At 31.4% G+C, this 20,777-nt stretch overlaps 1 protein-coding gene and 1 long non-coding RNA gene across 3 annotated transcripts in view; one reads left to right on the top strand and one right to left on the bottom strand.

The window, feature by feature from the left end:
- LOC143062523 (serine/threonine-protein kinase TBK1-like) overlaps positions 1-10,125 on the bottom strand; it is a 29,443-nt gene extending 19,318 nt beyond the window's left edge. Inside the window, exons 1-9 of one of the 2 annotated variants that reach the window (XM_076234192.1) lie at positions 10,107-10,125; positions 8,173-8,249; positions 7,416-7,532; positions 6,558-6,698; positions 6,021-6,150; positions 3,426-3,516; positions 1,523-1,613; positions 956-1,119; positions 464-574 (exon numbers count right to left, since the gene is read on the bottom strand). In XM_076234192.1, coding sequence (XP_076090307.1) covers positions 464-574; positions 956-1,119; positions 1,523-1,613; positions 3,426-3,516; positions 6,021-6,150; positions 6,558-6,698; positions 7,416-7,532 — 845 coding nt within the window. In that variant the 5' untranslated portion in view covers positions 8,173-8,249; positions 10,107-10,125. Of the gene's footprint in view, positions 1-463; positions 575-955; positions 1,120-1,522; positions 1,614-3,425; positions 3,517-6,020; positions 6,151-6,557; positions 6,699-7,415; positions 7,533-8,168; positions 8,250-10,106 lie in introns of those variants that run through there. The other variant, XM_076234199.1, reaches the window with a different exon arrangement.
- Positions 10,126-12,363: 2,238 nt separating this feature from the next.
- Positions 12,364-15,462, top strand: LOC143067747 (uncharacterized). Its single transcript, XR_012976023.1, has 2 exons — positions 12,364-12,586; positions 15,394-15,462. It is a non-coding gene; the product is annotated as an uncharacterized LOC143067747 (long non-coding RNA).
- Positions 15,463-20,777: the final 5,315 nt, after the last annotated feature.

Below are 20,777 nucleotides of genomic sequence, written 5' to 3'. Positions count from 1 at the left end.
GCCATAAATTCAGATCTAATACCCTAAATTGGCTAATGCAGAATTTTTACTTGTCTGATACATAATTTTAATTTCAAGTTTCTTGTTCAAAAAGGTGTCAGAATAAGGAAGTGTGCCAGTGGTTTTAGCCAAATGATAGATTTCAAGGAGTTTGTTGCTAAAAGTTGTGAATTTTCATATGTTATAAAAAAAATAATTCTACATACAATTATTGCCCAATTTCTGAACCACCAGTTAACTGAACCATTGGATCAATTTGATCTGCCAGTTACCATGGTCACCGTATCTATATTAATACGGTGCAAAATGTTAAATATCAAAATATTTTTTTTTTAATAAAAAAACACTTTTTAAAAAATACTGAAGAAAAATAAAAGCAAAGTCTGTACATTAAAACTGGTGACTGTTTATGGCCTCTTTTGTTCTTTTAAAATTAATACAGCCCAAACAAAACTAAACTTACAAAGATAGACGACAAGTTCCTGGAAGTTCTTTACTCCATTCTATATCTCCATTTTGATATCTTTGTATTCCAGATATAACTCCAGATTCTTTTGTGGATGTGATAAGGAACCTGAAAATATTCAATATCTTATTGAGACATCTTTTCACAAAAAGAAGTTGCCAAGTCTCCTTATCAATATCATAATAAAAACACTGAAATGTCTTAACTGCTGTACAGACCATGATTAATTTAACCAGGAAAACTAAACATTGACATATGAACCATGAAATGAGGTCAAGATCAGATGAACACAGCCAAACAGACAGGTAAACCTTACAATTATTCCATATAAATGTATATCTTGCAAGGAACCCACATATAATTATCCTATAACTCCTAATTAGTAAGAAATTCACATGATGACATTTTTTCAAGCAGTCACTGAACCATGGAAATGAGGTGTAGGACAATGGAGATATGACCAATAGTAGTTTTTGACAGATATCTTACATGGTCTGGCTATTTGACCTGCCACCATATGGCTGGAATGGTAAGTGGCCTGTTGCCACATGGTAAATAGTGACCCCTAGAGACCAGATATCAACACTAGCATCAAACTCTTGGTAGGGTACTGAATGTCTTCGTAGAACAGCTTTCTCATACATGTTGGGATCCTTAAAAAGAAAAAAATAGATTCTATATTTGTTATACATGCAAAATTCTACTGTATAATGTCAATAAAATCAATAACTGACTTGCAAAATACTGACCCTACTTCTTTTTTTTTATAGACTATTATATATATATTGGGACCTATAAAAAGAATGTAGCACCTGAGTTAAAGGATTTCATGGTTGAGCTATTTAAAGTAACGGTTAAGAATTCAGTTTCCAGTTTTTGTTTTTATGACATCCTATTTTGCTATGATGGTGTATATGGACTGGACCAAAATCATTCATGAAATGTTGCTGAATTTTATTTTTACAATTTAAATTTGTGCATTATCTCAAGTTCTGATGTATTTGTTTTTCATCAATAGAGGATTGCAGTACTGTTTTTTTTCTTAAACAATCTTACCAAATATTCTTCTGTTCCATAAATAGATGTAAAATTTTCTTCATCATCTAATTGTCTAGCAGCTCCAAAGTCTGTCAGTTTGTAGATGGATCTAAAAAATTAATTTCTCTTTATTGAAATTAAAACATGCATGAATATATTTGTAAAAATTATTGATACTATAAACTGATTTAAACAAGATTGCTATCTTAACTTCTTATTTTAACTTAATATCTAATTCACTTGTATGAAAACAGTGTTCTCCCCAGGCCGTTTTAGCCTATATGTTTTTACCGTGATGCTATAATAATTCCCGCGACGCTATAATTATTCCCGCGACGCTATAATTATTCCCGCGACGCTATAATTATTCCCGCGACGCTATAATTATTTTGAAGATGCTATTTTACTTGTCCTCAATTTTGAAATTTCATCTATTATCGATTATGATCATAAACATTATATCACCTTTAATTGTAATCCCTTTAAGTCGGACACTACAGACAATTAAGAGATTAAATAACTAGGTGTTAATTGCCCTCAAGGTGATAACTGTTTGGATGCGAATATCCCAAGCTGACACTTATGACATGACTAATACCACGGCACGTGTCTGCAATAACCAATTTTGACATGGAAAAATGCAATCACAAAACAATTCGAAATCTACGTTTTGTAATACGAAATTTACAAAGATTGGAACGATTTTTAGTTTAATAAAAGGTCGTTTATTTGTGCAACTCTCCAAAAATTACTTTCTTTCTCTTCCGAGAGCGAGAATTTTGGTTTAGAGCTAAAATAAGTTTAATACTTCTTTCAAAAGTTATCATAATTGGCTTAAGTTTATGTTTAATCTATTTAATGCATTAAAAGCGTCTTATTCATTCACAATCTCTTGTCAAACAATGTTTATTCTCGGACTCATTTTCGTAAATTTTTCCACGGCCGCCATTGCACATTTTTGGGAAAACTACGGATCGGAACCGGACCAGATATGACAAAAATCCGCATTTTCACGATAATGACAACAGATCAAAAAAATATACCAAGAGAGAAAACTACGCATTAACAGACTTAGTATTTGTTAGATAACTTTGTTAAAAATACATATCATTTTGATGTAAAGATAAGAATCAACTGGGACTAATTGATTGAGTGCCATGAAACAATGAATTTCATAAACAAAACAAAAAAAGTTTTTAAATTGATGTTTTTTTTGCTACTTTTGCTACTTTATCTTTACTTATATATAAAAAAATAGTTAATTTTGTGTACTAGATATTTAGTTTTGTATATATACAGCTTGCACTATAATGAACCATTCATTCATTTGACTTATTGTTCGGTAACTGAAACCACATATTTATTTTTATTTGGCACAAGAGGAAAAAAATAATTCTGTAACTATAAATGAATAAAAAAAACATAAACTGAAACAACTGTTTTTGTGGTTATAGTTAAATTGTATTCTAAGTAATGAATATATAACAATATAAACTAAAACATATAAAGGAAAAAGAGCATTGACGCGACGCGACAAATGACATTAAAAAAAATACAGTTATTTTTTTTAACGCAAAATGTGATGCTATCCAAAATTTCTGGGGAGAACACTGATGAAAAGTTAAATTAAATTGATAGAACATTAAATATGTGCAATATATGTTTGACCATAATTTCTCTTCTTAGAGAAGTAAAAGTATATAGTACTGTATATTCAGAAATTATTGTGTGCATCAATTATTGTGATCTTGTCATTGCAGACTAAAATCAGATTTAGTTTTTGCGATATTGAGAAAAATCACATTTAATTCATATAAAAAATTTCTAAATGCCAGTTTAAATTGTTGCAATTATAACCGTTGCAATTTTTGCAATAATAAAAACATCGCAATATTTTCTGAATTTACAGTAGTATACTTACTGTCCTGTGTCATCTATGAATCTCATTATATTTCCTGGTTTTAAATCTCTGTGAATTATTCCCATCTGTCGTAAATACTGCATTCCGCTTGCTGAAAACACACGGAACAAGAATTAATAAAAAGGTTTAAAAGTTATGAGAAACAATTTAAACAAAGTCTAGTTACTAATGGATTTAAAGAGAAATAGAACTAATGTTTTGTTTTATACTTTATGACTGGAACTAAATAAATATTTGCTGATTCTGTAAGATATCATTCAATATTACAAACCAGATGCTCCGCAGGGCGTAGCTTTATACGACCGCAGAGGTTGAACCCTGAACGGTTAGGGCAAGTATGGACACAACATTCAAGCTGGATTCAGCTCTAAATTTGGATTGTGATTAAATAGTTGACACAGCATTGGTTTCTGACACAGAATGAATGTGTTCTAATGAACTTAAAATTTTTGTTTTCTCTTAGAGCAATTCACTATGCTGTTGAATATTAATCCTCAAAAAAAAATGTTTGAAGAAATTTTCTTTTTTATTTATGAAATTTCAAATGAGAAAAAAAGAACCCAATTTTTTTAATCACATCCCCCTTTCCCTTATTCCAAAACTAATCTCAATTAAAATTTCTAATGGAGTTTGCAACAATAACTACTCATTTAAATACATCATAAAATATTAAGATGTAAAAAAACTGCTTGTTATCACTGAATGGTAAAGATTATTTTAATTTATCAGTTGGCAGTAAAAAGTGAATATACATTGTATATTGTATATAACAAAGATTTAAGTTGATTCTGGACAAAGAAAGATAACTCCAATTAAAAAAAAATCTTGCTATTGCACAATATTTGCAATTAGATATTTCTTGCTTACTATTCTGGACAAAGAAAGATAACTCTAATTAAAAAAAAATTTGCTATTTCACAATATTGTGCAATTAGATATTTCTTGCCATTGTGCAATACTGTGCAATTGAAAAGACTTGCTATTGCACAATACTTAATATAATAATTTTAGATCCTGATTTGGACCAACTTGAAAACTGGGCCCATAATAAAAAATCTAAGTACATTTTTGGATTCAGCATATCAAAGAACCCCAAGATTTCAATTTTTGTTAAAATCAGACTAAGTTTAATTTTGGACCCTTTGGACTTTAGTGTAGACCAATTTGAAGACAGGACCAAAAATGAAGAATCTACATACACAGTTAGATTTGGTATATCAAAGAACCCCATTTATTCAATTTTTGATGAAATCAAACAAAGTTTAATTTTGGACCCCGATTTGGACCAACTTGAAAACTGGGCCAATAATCAAGAATCTAAGTACATTTTTAGATTCAGCATATCAAAGAACCTAACTGATTCATTTTTTGTCAAAATCAAACTAAGTTTAATTTTGGACCCTTTGGACCTTAATGTAGACCAATTTGAAAACGGGACCAAAAGTTAAGAATCTACATACACAGTCATGACAGTTAGATTCCGCATATCAAAGAACCCCAATTATTCAATTTTGATGAAATCAAACAAAGTTTAATTTTGAACCCTTTGGGCCCCTTATTCTGTTGGGACCAAAACTCCCAAAATCAATACCAACCTTCCTTTTATGGTCATAAACCTTGTGTTTAAATTTCATAGATTTCTATTTACTTATACTAACGTTATGGTGCGAAAACCAAGAAAAATGCTTATTTGGGTCCCTTTTTGGCCCCTAATTCCTAAACTGTTGGGACCTAAACTCCCAAAATCAATACCAACCTTCCTTTTGTAGTCATTAACATTGTGTTTAAATTTCATTGATTTCTATTTACTTAAACTAAAGTTATTGTGCGAAAACCAAGAATAATGCTTATTTGGGCCCTTTTTTGGCCCCTAATTCCTAAACTGTTGAAACCAAAACTCCCAAAATCAATCCCAACCGTTCTTTTGTGGTCATAAACCTTGTGTCAAAATTTCATAGATTTCTATTAACTTAAACTAAAGTTATAGTGCGAAAACCAAGAAAATGCTTATTTGGGCCCTTTTTGGCCCCTAATTCCTAAAATGTTGGGACCAAAACTCCCAAAATCAATACCAACCTTCCTTTTGTGGTCATAAACCTTGTGTTAAAATTTCATAGATTTCCATTCACTTTTACTAAAGTTAGAGTGCGAAAACTAAAAGTATTCGGACGACGACGACGACGACGACGCAGACGACGACGCCAACGTGATAGCAATATACGACGAAAAATTTTTCAAATTTTGCAGTCGTATAAAAAGATGTTAGGTTTGGTTTTAGAAAATTTAAGCATTTAATAGCAGTGTCATTTTTGTTAAATGTCTGGAGGGAAATTTGTTAATGTGCAATTCTTGTATTGCATCAAAGTTCTATACTGTCATGACTGAGCATGAAATATTTGCCACTGAATGTAAAGGAACCACCAATCTATCAATTAAATGAACCCTGAACTCAAATATATAATGAAGTGTAAAGGTCATTACATAATTGACCAATGTACAGATATCTAAATTGTTTTTTTAAACTCTAGTATCTGGTAATGATAAGGTTAAATAACTGATTCCCTTAAAGTTAATATCTTTTATTAAAATGTTTACCAATGTCAAACAATACAACAAGAAATTCCTCTTCTGGTAACCCATAGGAATATTTAGGCTGGTCTAACATAGAGTATAAACTTCCTCCCTCACACAACTCCATACCCATGACATAATTTCCTGATGGTGACTGAAAAATAATAACATAAAATTAATGATTCCTATAGCGTAAAACACAAATTCTTTATTTTCTGGAAAAAATATACAATATAATGTTATGGTTTGGTTGTTAATCTGATAATGAAAGAGTGTAAAACATGATTAAAGCTATTAAGACTTTTTAAGCATAAAATTGTGACCTAAATATGGTTAAAATACTGTATACTTTTTATTACAATTTTGGCAGTGAAATATCCCTGAGATTTGTAATGGTTTTTGATTGGAACATTTTTATCAGTCACACAAGTGTACAAACCTTAAAGTAATAAACAATTCCAACCCCAAAAAGTGATGACAAAGCAAAAATAAAATCCCTACATGGTATCTCTTGTATATAGGCAATACAATAATGGGGTCATTCATTAAAAGTTAACTTACATCTCTTTCCACTGCATAAATGGTGATGACATTTCTGTGATCTAACTTCTTCAATAGATCTATCTCCCTTAAAGCTACTGAGGCAAAATGATGAGACACTCGTTCATGAAAATATTTCACTGCACAAACACATCCATTTGGCTGAAAAAAATAAAAGATAATATTATGATCAGTAATTAACAAGAAAAAAGGCATTTTTCCTTCTATCAAAAGTTTAGGGTAAATTGGGTGTCTGTTTCTGAGCATCTTTTTTGATGATGTTGAAAAATTCTTCAGTTTAAAATATTATGCTAAGTATCTTTCAATATACAACAAAGAAAATAAAAGCTTTAAATCTAAGGATTAAACTATCAAAAATTTAACTGTTGTTAAATGAATATACCATTTTAAGAAAAATTCTTTTAAAATCAAGGGAAGATAATCATATTGAATTTGATAGGACAATTTGTGTTTTTTTTTAAAGAAAACAAGGGCATGACCCCTATTTCTATTCCATAAATTGCAAGTATTTCAGCTGTTTTCTGCTCTTTGGTCAGGTTTTGTCTCTTTGACACATTCCCCATTTCCATTTAAGATTTTATGACAAGCAGTTCTCTGGTTGAATTTTTATTTTAAAATTTTATCATTTAATGTTTCCTAAAATTGTAAAAAAAAAAAAAGCACATATCAATTTGATGAATAATACAAGAAGCCATGTTGATAAAAGCCCAGTTTGGCCTCATTTTCTGAAATTTTGTTATGTATGTTTTATTTTGTCTTTAGAGATCAGCAGGCAGTATTATAGAATAAGAAGGCTGGAGTTTTGTATCAGGTGATCAAATACTTTGAGTTTGCTTTCAATTTCTGTTTTATATTTACCCTTCTTCTGGCCTTGTATACAACAGCTGTTGCACCCTTCCCTAAAACATCCCCTTCATTCCAGGAGAATGTTTCTGTGGATTTCCAGTTTTTATTTTCTTTGTTAGATAATGACATCTGAAAAATTAAATCACAGTTATTGATATGTATTTCTTAGTTAAAATTGTTTCAAAAGAGTTGTAGAATAGGAATAAATATACGTAGCAAACAATGCAATCAGACTGAAATCAAATCATTTAAATGTACTTGAAAACTTAATAGAGCATAATTTGAAAACTTAAAGCCTAAAAGGGCAATTTTTTTAACTATTTAACTGTAAATACTGCAATAAAGGTCTTGATTTAATTTTAGCCATGAATAATTACATTTGACAAATAGCCTTACAAAACAATTTTTTTCCCTACAAGTAGTATTTCTGAAAATATTGGTATTATTTTTTAAATATGTTTTGTAGTATGATAATTCGTACTATTCCTTATCAATAACATTAATGATACCATTGTTTCTGCACCAGATGTGCATTAAATGTCTCTCCCATGATGTTTGAGGCCAAAATATTGGAAAATCCAAATCTAATTACAACTATCAACCAAACATGTAATGTATAATAGTGATTATTTTGCTATGATGCTCTAAACAACAACCTAAGTTCACATTTAACATTGTTTTTTATATCATAAATCACAAACTAGTTTTACATCACATTCTTTATGTAACATTCCACATCCATCTCCTAATTTTTTATAGATTTACTTACACTATTTTTTTCTTCATGGTCACAGTTAGTAGATACAAATTCCTACATCAATAAGTTTCATAGAACTTTCACCTTATCTGAAAATATATATAATATAATATTTACTGCTAAATCATTTATTTCTGTTATGGATTCAATGACCTACTGGTAAATGTATATTTATAATATAATATCATTTGTACGCAAAGGTATCTACCATTACAAAATATTGAATCACAATGTAAAATGTTTTATATCATAGGTAAGAAGAGTTTGTTTCTTGATGTCAGAATGCAATAAGAGATGGATCAACAGTCATTCAGAGACATTTTAATCTTCTACCTTAACAACATAATGTGAAATGTGCAAGCGCAATAACACAAGTTTATTATCGTGATTATATACGAATATTTCTACAAATCCAACAAATTTGAAAATAAATGTGGAATGTGTCCATGGGACCTAGATGATGCCCCTACTTGCATATCAAATAAAGATATAAGGGGACATAACTGAAGAACGGTAAAAATGATGCTACACAAATTTGAACTTGATCTGAGTTTTGTGGTAATAAGTATTGTGTATAAGTTTTATAACATTTGGTTGAGGCAAAAAAAAAAGGAACTGAAACAAAAATTTCAGCAATTTTTTCCATTTATAAAGGGGCATAACTCTAGAAAGGTTAAAGTGACACCACAAATAGAATAACTTGATCTGTGTTTTGTGGTAATAAGCATTGTCTTTAAATTTCATTTGGTTGAGGCAATCTAAAGTAAGAGAATAGCAACCAACTTTGAGACGTACGTACGGACAGATAGACAGACGGACAAGGGTAAAACTTAATGCCCCATCCACTATAGTGGAAGCATACAATACTTAATTAAAAGACAACTTATACATATAAGAAAACAAATTAAAAAACTGTTTTGATTGCTTAATAATCATGATAATTTACAATACCCTGATACACTTGTTTTAGATTTCTGTAATGACTTCCACAAGTATTTTAAAGTGTTCTAAGAAGCAGATATAAACATCAGTTGTTTATCTACCTATCTTCTTAATGCAGACATGTGTAATCTGTTATCACCCGTCCGGCTTACCAAATATAAGCAGTGAATATAAGCCTAGTGTTACTGTGTATATCATGTATATGTCTTTTGTTTTGAAGACATTAGTGATAAAAAAACAATGTTTGTCATGTTTGTACAAATATAAATAATACTGATGTATAAATGTAGTTTGAAAGCATCCGACTGCTTAAATGGTGTGCAGCATCAATGTATGATGATTTACATGTACCTGTACTGAAATGCAAGGTTTTGTGATCAATGATTTTTTTTCAATGCAAACATCTCAAATAAATATTACTAGACCAGGTACATCCTTTTAAAGATATAAAAATCTTGGATTTGTTTGGCTATTCTAATTGAATAAACATTTTAAATTAAAAAAAAAGCTTCCTGGTATAAACATCAATAAGGAAGATTAAATTAAATTAATATATGTGCCAAAAAATGTATTTGTATACATGTGCAATGTACTATAAATGTATGGATTAATATTCCAAAACTATACCATGATTTACATATTCAAAGATGATGTTTACTGTAAATTAATATCCTTTTAATAAATGTGTTGCTTGTTGCTATAAATATGTAGTGCTTAAAATAGCACCACATCATTGGACATTTGTTTTGTTAGGTTTACTTTACTTTCATACTTTCAAAACGTGTTTGTTAAACATTGAGCCAGAGGACAATGTACTGGTAAAGCTATAGTTTTATACAAGGGATTTTTGTTAGTATCTAATTGTGTTCATGACATGTTTGTTTTGAATAAAAATACATAAATAGGAATACATTATATTCTGAAAACACAAAATCTTTCATGATTTTGTGTTTTCAGAATTGTTTCATCTGCTCAGACATTACTAGAAGGAAAGATGAACTTACAGTTCAGGAAATTTAAAGCTAACGATTCTCGTAACTTCTCAAGATGTGAATAATGAGGGGGGATAGGACCTTTATCGGGACTCCGGGATCGCGTGTTTTTAAGCTCGGGATTTCGGGATTGACCCTTTCGAGATCCGGGAATTCTTTTTTTCTGATTTCGGGACGTCGGGAGTTACTTTATTTAAATTCGGGACCTCGGGATTTCGTGTTTTTAAGCCCGGGATTTCGGGATCAGGACCCCTCCTTTCCCCCCTCAATAATGAGACATAAATTATTAGTCATTATCATATTTAACCCAAAATTTAAATAAAGAAAATGTTTATTTAAAACGTAAAAACCAAAAGCAAATGATAAACAGGAAACGTAAATAAAATAGTTTAGGGTGCGGAATAAATGGACTTTATAAAGGGCTTGTGCAAGTCTTGGTCTTATCCTTATCAAAACGAAGAATACATGTCATGTGTACATTTTTTGGAAATTACCAGTTAGTGTATTTTTATCAAGTGGGAAATCCCACCTTTTTGGAGGGAGATCACCCGGAAGAGGGTTACACTAAAGACCTGAAAGTGGACCTGAAAAATATACGACTAAAATTATTCAAATTGCAATTACTTTTTAATTATTGGATGGAATTTCTTCAAATTGGAATTTTATTAATTGTAAATATCCCTATTTCATTAAAATTAAAATGTTATAAATTAAAAACAAGTCTTTGATGCCAAAAGTTGGACCTGAACAGAGAAATGAAAAGACCTGAAGGGACCTGAAAATCTATGGTCGGACTAATTCTAACTTCATTAATATTTCTAACTTTTTTAATATTCAGTGGATATTTTTCAACTTTTGATTTTGTGAAACAAAAATTTCAATATAATGATAAAAATAAAAAAAATATATATGTGTTCGTCGATTGGAATGTTTTGACTACAAGAACGTGTGCTGGTTGTAATTCACACCTTGTATTGATATTAGGTGATAATTGGATCATTAGTCTAAATAAACATTTTACTTTAATCTTGTAATTGGATTATCACTATATCTTGTAACAAAACTTCAAACTTTATTAATCCGCCTATGACTATAAACTTTTTATCACAGGCACTTGTCTCAGAATTTTTTTTCCCTATATACCTTAATTAATATAACATATTATATTAAGGTATATAGGGGAAAAAAATTCTGAGACAAGTGTCTGTGCTTTTTATGCTAATCGTTAAACTTAAATATTTTTATCACAAGTTGGTTTGGACTCTTCTTGCATGAAATTAAATGCAAATGTTTTATAAGCTATGTTGAATTAGCTATTATATATCCAGGTTCATTCAGGACTTCATTTTTAATTCATCAGGTCCGACGTTTGTCACAAAGTGCAGGTTCCAGACTTGGGACACGTTTACAAAGAATGTGAAAGGGTTATCATAGTTTAAAGGCACCAAACCTTTTTCTGAATTATTTATTTCTATGGTATATTATGTCTCTTTGACTTATAAGTTTTGGCATGCAAGTTTTGATTATCATCTTTGGTATCCGTCAATAAAAATTAGAAAACAGATGTGGTGTGATCCCAATGAGACAGATCTCCACAAGAGACCAAATGACATCGAACATGAAAAGTTAACAACCATATTTTTCTTCTATGTTTATTATTTTCGATTTTAAAAAAATATTAGCGGAATTTTTGGCTCATTCAGATTTTTAATTTTCCGTTCAGGTCCGAGTTTTCACACCCCAACGATATGTTTTATATATATTTTTTTATATTATCATTATATTGAACTTTTTGTTTCACAAAATCAAAAGTTGAAAGATATCCACTGAATATTAAAAAAGTTATTGAAGTTAGAATTAGCCCGACCATAGATTTTCAGGTCCCTTCGGGTCTTTTCATTTCTCCGTTCAGGTCCAACTTTTGGTATCAAACACTTGTTTTTAATTTATAACATTTTAATTTTAATGAAATAGGGATATTTACAATTAATAAAATTCCAACTCGAAGAAATTCCATCCAATAATAAAAAAGTAATTGCAATTTGAATAATTTTAGTCGTATATTTTCAGGTCTTTTCATGTCTTTTCATCTCTTTTCAGGTCAACTTTCAGGTCTTTAGTGTAACCCCCCGGAAGATCATAAGCTGGTTCTCGGCTGACTGAGCCTCGTAGTCTCGATCATCCAGCCGCTTTATTTTTCAAAGTAGAGCGTCTGGATGACAAGTGATATAAAAATGGTAATTTATGACATTCGGAATAGTGTCGGCTTTTTTAGCTTGTTTTTAAAGATAATGTCCAAGACGAATAACCAAGAAGTTGGTTATTGACTTCGGAAGAAATTATATTACGATAATACTATTGAAAAGCCCGAGTGTACCGATTGTTGTTTAAAGCTATTTATATTTTGTTTGTGACGACATACAAGTCGTGGAAAACACCAGACAGCATGGCTTCCATGACCGCGAAGGAAAATAACAGCACATCAAACCTTGGTAAGATGATATAACACCACAAACTGTTACATAAATTTTAATGCAAACTGAAACAACGAGTAGTTATATATTCTTTCATGCATGTCCGTGCTACGTAAGCAAGTTAATAATCATACAATAAATGGCAATTTTTGTATTGACTGGGACCACTCGAACAGTCGTGTGTACGCTATAAATACATTTTGGGGTTGTTAACTTTAAAAATACTTGACGGAAAAGTAATATGACGCCGAAATATGAACTTCATCCAAGATAAGTTTGTTGTATTTATATGTAGTGTATAAAGGAGTTTGCATTTTGATATGTGTAAAAAAAAAGGGGGGGAGGAGAGATGCGCAATGTTGTACACATTTGAAGGAGGGAACGCAATTCAAAAACATAAGCAGACGAAAAACAAACAAAGTATATCTAGAAGATGCCACTGATTTTGTACATACACCAAACGGTCAAAATGATTTATGCTCGATTTTTTTTTTTAAACAAATGCATTTAGCTTATACAAACATTTAAGAAGTGCGACACGTTGTTATGAAAAGTAATTTAAGTATACTGTTAGTAAACAAAGTCTGGACTGGTCAACTTAAAAACGAAAAATACTTTTTTGCACTTTTAAGAGGCATTTTTTTCACACTAAAAAAAGTCCTTAAAAGAATACAAATGTTGTCAGTGAATATATACCAATTGGCTATCTAAACCTTGAAACAAAACCATGGCATGAGGAATACACTGTAAATTTGTTTTTGATGTAAAACAAGACAGTAAAACAATAGATGCAGCATCAATCAGGGGCGTAGCTGCCGTTAGGCACTTTAGGCACGTGCCTACACATAATTTTTTCACAAATATTTTTTTGTTTGTTAAAAAAAATAATAAACAACGTTATATGTATATGAACTCCAGTGAAGTTGTCACAACTCTAATTATCGAATGTCATGTGTACACTAGTCTCTCGTCCTTAGTGAATGAATCATTGGATATATAGAATTGAATGTTTTTTTATGTGTGTACCTTATATAGAAACTATAAACTAGAACTTTGGTTCAGATCATTTCAATTCTATCAACAAAAACTTGAATGAACCTCAACTTAGACACATGAATTTTTAATTAGTTGTTGTTAGTTTTCAAATAGCTTTCCACTTTGTCTTCGACCGACTTGCCAATGTTGGTCGTCCGTTTGGCTGTGCAGGATGTATAAATACGTAGTCACGTTTGGTCAGAATGGGGACATTTAATCTTATGCCTAGTTGTAGAGAGAATGCCACTCTTTGAGGAGTTCGTGTTGGTCTACTGAAAGGCAAAGTTTCTGCTCCTATCCAATAATCCCTCATTTTCCAATGCATGGCATTTTCAAATTTCCAGACCTTCGTCCTGTACAACACCTATTACAGGACTAAGCTCCCTGTTGTGTTTATTGTAAATAATCAATTTGTTTTTTTTGTTTGTTCTAAACTTGCATAAATATTTTACACTGGATGTTTAAAAATTAATCTATCAACTAGATTCCAGTAGTTTTGAGTACTCTCAGATCTAAGAGTATTGGCCACAATTATTCAAATTCCTAAGCAGATAGGGATTTTACAGCAGAGCGGGATATAAAGAAATACGAATTTCTTGAATTTTGTTACGTTAGTATGAACAGAACAGAACTTTTGCATTAGGCATCGACTATGTGTGTATGTGTTTGTGTGGCTAGGGTGAAGCTTTTAAGAATCAAAATATTGATGGTTGATGTCTTTCTAGCCAAAAGGATAGTGTTATTATATAGTATAATATCAGTGTTTATGTGCACGTGCCTTTTTTTTTACTGAAGGATCGTCAATATGTACTATCCATTAAGTTAAACGTATATATCGATCATAACAGAATAGATTTGAAAATACCAAACAGGGTGTATTGCTTAATTCAAGGGATACGCGGATCTATGATGGGCAGTACATATTTATTGTAAATATTTTTTTTAATATTTGATTTTCCAATTGTACTACGTTATTTAATTCACCATTCAGATGTTATGGTAAATTATTCATAATTCTTCGAACTTTTCATCATGTATATTATACTTTTCATGATTAAATGACCAGAAAATTTAATATTTTTGTGCATAAAATTTTGCAGCGAAAACGCTGAAATCCGTTTTCCGTCGGGGGGTTTCGCCCCCAAGAACCCCCTACCAGGGCTCTGCCCTGGACCTGATGGGGGCCTTAAGCGGCCCCCAGACCCCCTGCCGATTTGTGCCTACAGTTGAATGAATGCTTAGCTACGCCCCTGTCAATGAAAGGAGGTGTCAATGAGGCAGCAACCGGTGAACCCAATGACATACATTACCAAAAGTAGACATCAACATGATTAAGAGGACATCTTGTTGACTTAAACAAAAATTGAGAATAAAAGTACCAAAAGGTCAACATTATACAAGCAAGAACATGCGGTATGAATACCAATGAGACAACTATCCACCCCAAGTTCAAAGGAGGTGGATGAGAGCAAGTATAGGCAACTGCATGTATGGCCTTTAACAATGATAAAAATTCATGCATAATTTTGATAGAGAATACAGACAGGGAATGTGTCAAAGAGACATTAACCCGACAAGAGAGCAGGAAACAACCCAATGCCACCAATGGGTCGTGTCGTCACCACAGCGAGATAATCTCGCATCCCGTAGCGGAATTCAGCTTGCACCAAGACATTTCTAAATGTATATTTCTATATGATTTATGTTTTTTTCCAAACATTTTGTTTTTCATATATGCTATGCTGGTGACCAAAAATTAATATGATTTTAACATTTACTTTATTTTGTAGACAAACCAATGATGATTTCGGGACACAGTTGTTATGTGTAAAATGTGAAGAATTAAAAAAAACTATATAAATATTCGAATTTTCATTGTATCATAAACAGCTTCAATTTTATAAGAAAAAAAGATTCAAAGATTTTTTTTAATTACTGCAGCAGCAATCATTATAAATAAATCACAGTATCAAAAATGTTGGGTTAACATTATTTTGACAGCAACCACAAAGCGAAAAAAGGTACACAGACATATATTAAGTAAATGAAACAAACATCAAGAAACACATTGTTGTCAGATATGTCGGAGAATTTTAAAGATTTGTATCAACAAATTAAAAATCATATAAACAATTTAGCAGTTTTCATGTTTGCATTTACATGTCTGGCCCTTCTCAGTTAACTATATGCAGGGGCGGATGCAGGAATTTTCGAAAGGGGGGGTGCTAACCCAGGGCAAACAGGGCAAAAGGGGGGGGTGCAAAACATATGTCCCGATACAAATGCATTGATCGGCAAAAATAAAGGGGGGGTGCGCACCCCCGGAACCCCCCCCCCCCCGGATCCGCCACTGATATGGTATGGAGTTTTCTTAATATTGGAGGCCGAGCAGTGATTCTATTTGCGAATATCCATGTCATTTGAACTCTGCTGGGTTGTTGCCTCATTAGCAATCTCCTTATTTTATATAAAGGTTCACATGTACAGGAGAATTCGAAGTTGTTGTTTTTGTGAAGCTGCCCTTTTATACAAAAGTCATGATGGATATTATAATAGTTTGTAGTAGGAGAATACACTTTTCAGTTATTTTTTGTATAAGTTATCATGCAGTATGGGATAAATCCCATTCCACCTTTTCAATGTGATTGATTCAAACATGCATTCAAAGAGTATTGGGTTTCATGAATGACTGGTTAACTTCTGTATTTCTTCATAGACACGGAGACTGGCAAAGTGGTATTGTGTGAAGGTTGGTCCCCAAATGTTTTCTTCCCAAAAGGATTAGGCGATATAGATTATTGGTGAAACATTCAGACTATTCTGTCGTTAGCAATTTTAAGATCAGTTAATTTTGTAAATAAAAATTGAGTTGACTCATTGTGTGATCTCACTGATCTGCCAGTGATCAGTTGTTAAACAGGGTTTTAAAATTTTACATTGTAATCTTAGAGTTGTTTTTCTTTCCATAAACGTAACTTGATGTGTGCTTTTCGAGTAAGGTAAGTGCGTCAGATATTTGAAAGATTATTATAAAAAGGAAAGCATAAATTATAACAAGAATTTACAGAAATAAGAATGAGACAAAACTAAGAAAAATAGATAAAAATTAAAATTAAGGAATACAGACTAACGTGGCTACAATATACCGACTGTTGGTTGCTTAACGTCAAGTGGCAAATATTTCATGCATGTTCAGGACGATGTGATACAATATAAAGAATAGAGAATATATATAGTGGTGTGCTATAATATGAAAATAGAGAAAAATGGTAGTTTATAGTATGAAGATAAGAGAATAATAAACGTGGTGTGTTAAAATATAAAAATAGATCTTCAAGTAGGGTTGCTTGGTTATCGTCTTGTGGTAAATAATGGTAATGTTCAGGACGAAAAAAAAAATAACAATAATTATAAAGATGAGGTCCTAAATTATAGCCCGTTGGGGATACATGTTCGAGAAATTATAACTCGCCAGAAAATTAAGGTATATTGGATTATGTACAACGGTCCACCTACGGATCCCTCTCTTAGCGCACAGAGAGCGTGGTATCCTCTATACACGACCAGTGGCGGATCCAGAACTTGTTATAAGGAGGGCACTATACAGTCATGCTACAGTGTTTCCTTATATGATATAATCAACCAAATTTTTCCCACGAAAAAAAATCATGTCTTTAATTTTTTTTTTACATGTGACAAAAATTCAGAAAAAAAGATCGCCGCTAATTACAGTATTTTTTATCGTTCTTTTAAGATTGCCCATCTGCAAGTTGGGCAACATGATCAGCTACAAGAATGTCAGTTTTAATAGATATACATGTAATGTCACTGTTTACTGATCTTTACTGTTGTTATTATTATTTTTTTAAATATAATGGGGATAACGGAAGTGCTATTTATAGATATGTTCTATATTTAATTATTTGTTACGCCCCCTATAAATATCTGACCAGTCCGGTTAATCACCCCAGACGCTATATTTAAATATGCGTCTGGGTTATCGAGACTATGAGCCTCGCTGACTACTACACTCTGTTCATTGAGTGTAGCGAATACAAGCGGATTCCAGTTTAATAAGAAGGGTGTCCTAAAAGCCGGAGCGCGCACCTGAAAAGACCTGGAAATATGGAAAACGAGACGTTTGATCGGATTTGGTCGTTTCGGCCAGATACCACTTCGGCTAGGTAATAAGAAATAGAAATAGAAATAGTGTCTTGAGGAAACGATGATAGTCCGTCGGAAAGGGACGATAAATGGCTGGCCCGTGTTAAGAGAGAGCCATATCTCTCTTGCACCCGCAAAGTGCACTGGTATTAAAGAGATAATCGTAACTGCAATTACGATTATCCCAATATGGCGACGGTAGATATAGGTAAAATCTTTACACTCATTTTAGCATGTTTTTGTCAATAGTTACTCAGCTGCAAGGTTTGTCTATACCATTTCATCATATTTGAATCGTAACAGTGCACTGGAATTGTCTAAGCGCTTTGAAAATAGCCGTTGAAAAATTCGGGATGATAATCGTAACTCGGAAAAAAGATAATCGTAATTATGGTATTTAAAAATAAAAAAGATAATCGTAACTGGAAACTGTTTTATTGATATTGACACTAAAAACGTATATCTTATACCATATTATGATATTATGGCGATGAATTATTTACGAAACGTCCCAACATCTTATGACATTTCTTTTTATGCATATATAATTAATTGTTCTTTTGAAAACAGATACATACTAGTATATTATAAAATTGGAAGGGTGAACAAGCTTCAAGAAATTTGGAAATGGGAAAACACGAACTTTGTTAATATACAGAAATTTATTAAACTAGGTATGCCACAAAATATGTGAATGAGCGATGGAAATTATGATACATGACAATAATTGTCAGGCGACACGCATGTGTCACCTTACATCAGATTTCTGATTAAGACAGTAAACAAAAAATAATTTATCCTGAAGTAAATAGTAAATATAGTTAATATTGTTTAAATTATTTTATTGTAGGTGGTTATATGTGCTATTTCTGCCCCCGGGAAGCCACTGCTGATTTAATTCTAGAACATACCCTATTATGCCATAACGAAGTAGGAAAGACATTTAGTATTCGTCAAAAACCGTTTGACGAGAAATTAGTGGCTACAGTTTTCATGTCACTTCGATCATTTTTCATGGATGATATCACAACTTAAAAGTTATGATGAACAAGGGATAACTTTGAAAAGTGTTTTACAGTGTCATTTCTTTTATAGCTGACTATGCGGTATGGGCTTTGTTCATTGTTGAAGACCGTACGGTGACCTATATTTGTTAATTTCTGAGTCATGTTGGTCTCTTGTGGAAAGTTGTCTCATTGGCAAACATACCACATCTTTTTATTCATATTAGCTACTTCATGACTGTCACTGAAATTTCAGTATCTCAGATATAAACTATAAACAACACAAATTCAATTTTGAATTATGATAATATGACATCCTTAAAACATTTAATGCTATATAAGACTAGAGAATGTTTGGCCCTAAATGGGATTCTTTGTGTATTATGAAATTAAGTAACGTGGAGTTCATTGACAAACATGGATTTGTGTTCTTTTATAGTTTGGCCAAAAGCCCGAAAATCAAAAAATAAAATTGATGTAGCTTTAAATTTTCTTACAAGAAATACTTATTCAAAAAATGACTGCAAAGATGAGAATAAAATAACGCATATTCCGCAAAATTAGAAACAAACTTATTCAAAATTCATAAATACTCGGTATATGAAAAGTATGCTGCATACATATGCATGGAAGATATTGTAGAGAAAAATATTGAAGGTACTAAACAAGGAACATTTTTGTATTTGCATACTTGCCATATAATTAGTACTTTTCTATTAAATGAAAACATAAATTAGCCTTTTCTAATTTTCATGCATTTTTCTGAAGCACAAAATATTTGTTTTAAAATCTATAAAAATCTTTGTAATTAAACCAGTTCCGACTGTGATAATCTACATGTTTGGCACTTTGATGTAATTTATCAATATACATATTTGTGTTTTTTTTCGTCTGTCAAATGCTTCGTAAGACTATAGGTAAGGCTAATAAAAACAAAAAATAAAAGTAACAATAAACAAAAGTAACAATAAACAAAAGTAACAAAAAACAAAAGTGACAATAAACAATAATAACAATAAACTGGTAACTATTCTAGATCCTTTACCATCCACACTGTTTAAAGAAACGTCCTAAAATACATGGGAATTTGATCAAAACATTTGAATTTAATTTTTAAAATCATATATCAGTATAAAATAGAAAAAAGTGAATCCAAAGGAAAAATATGGACGACTGAATTTATTGATAAGAACTAAATCATCAGCGTATAACAGATATGATATATCATTATCATTTAACTTGGGTGGTTCACATGTTGAGTCAAAAATAGATGGTAAATCATTAATATATAAAGAAAATAATGTAGGGCTTAAAATCATCCCTTGTTTTACCCCAACTGAGGAATTAAAAAAATCAGTGATACCTTCCGAGATCTTTACCAAGTACAAAACCTCTTTATACATATCTTTCATTATACTAAAAAAAAGGACCATCTATGTTGTAATAAGACAATTTGTAAAAGAGGGCATCTCTATTAATAGTATCAAATGCCTTCCTGAAATCAATGAAACAGGCATATATCTTTTTTTGACATATGAAAATGTGGTATACGTGACTTTCATTTTGAGCAATGAATTGAAAGGATTGCACTTTTGGAATATGGGATATAGCTAATCCATCCTTTTTCTCATCAATTAGAGATATATAGGTAAATTTATCCTAGATATTAACCTGTAAGTTTCTTCATTTATTTTTATATGCGTTAATGTCATCGTTTAACTGGGCATTTACATTTTTAACACACAAAATACCATTGAAATGCTGAAAGACACATTTATTATGTTTCAGTTACTATTATCATATAAAGAAAATTACGATTATCAAAGAAAAAAAATACCATAGAGTTACGATTATCATCCCGAATTTTTCAACGGCTATTTTCACAGCTCTTAGACAATTCCAGTGCACCGTTACGATTCAAATATGATGTAATGGTATAGATAAACCTTGCAGCTGAGTAACTATTGACAAAAACATGCTACATTTAAGAAAAACGAGTGTACCAG

This window comes from Mytilus galloprovincialis, chromosome 1, assembly GCF_965363235.1.
Source record: "Mytilus galloprovincialis chromosome 1, xbMytGall1.hap1.1, whole genome shotgun sequence".
In the NCBI taxonomy this organism is placed as follows: Eukaryota; Metazoa; Mollusca; class Bivalvia; order Mytilida; family Mytilidae; genus Mytilus; species Mytilus galloprovincialis.
The sequence above is the reverse complement of the archived record's forward strand: the minus strand, read 5'-3'. Positions and strand labels throughout refer to the sequence as shown.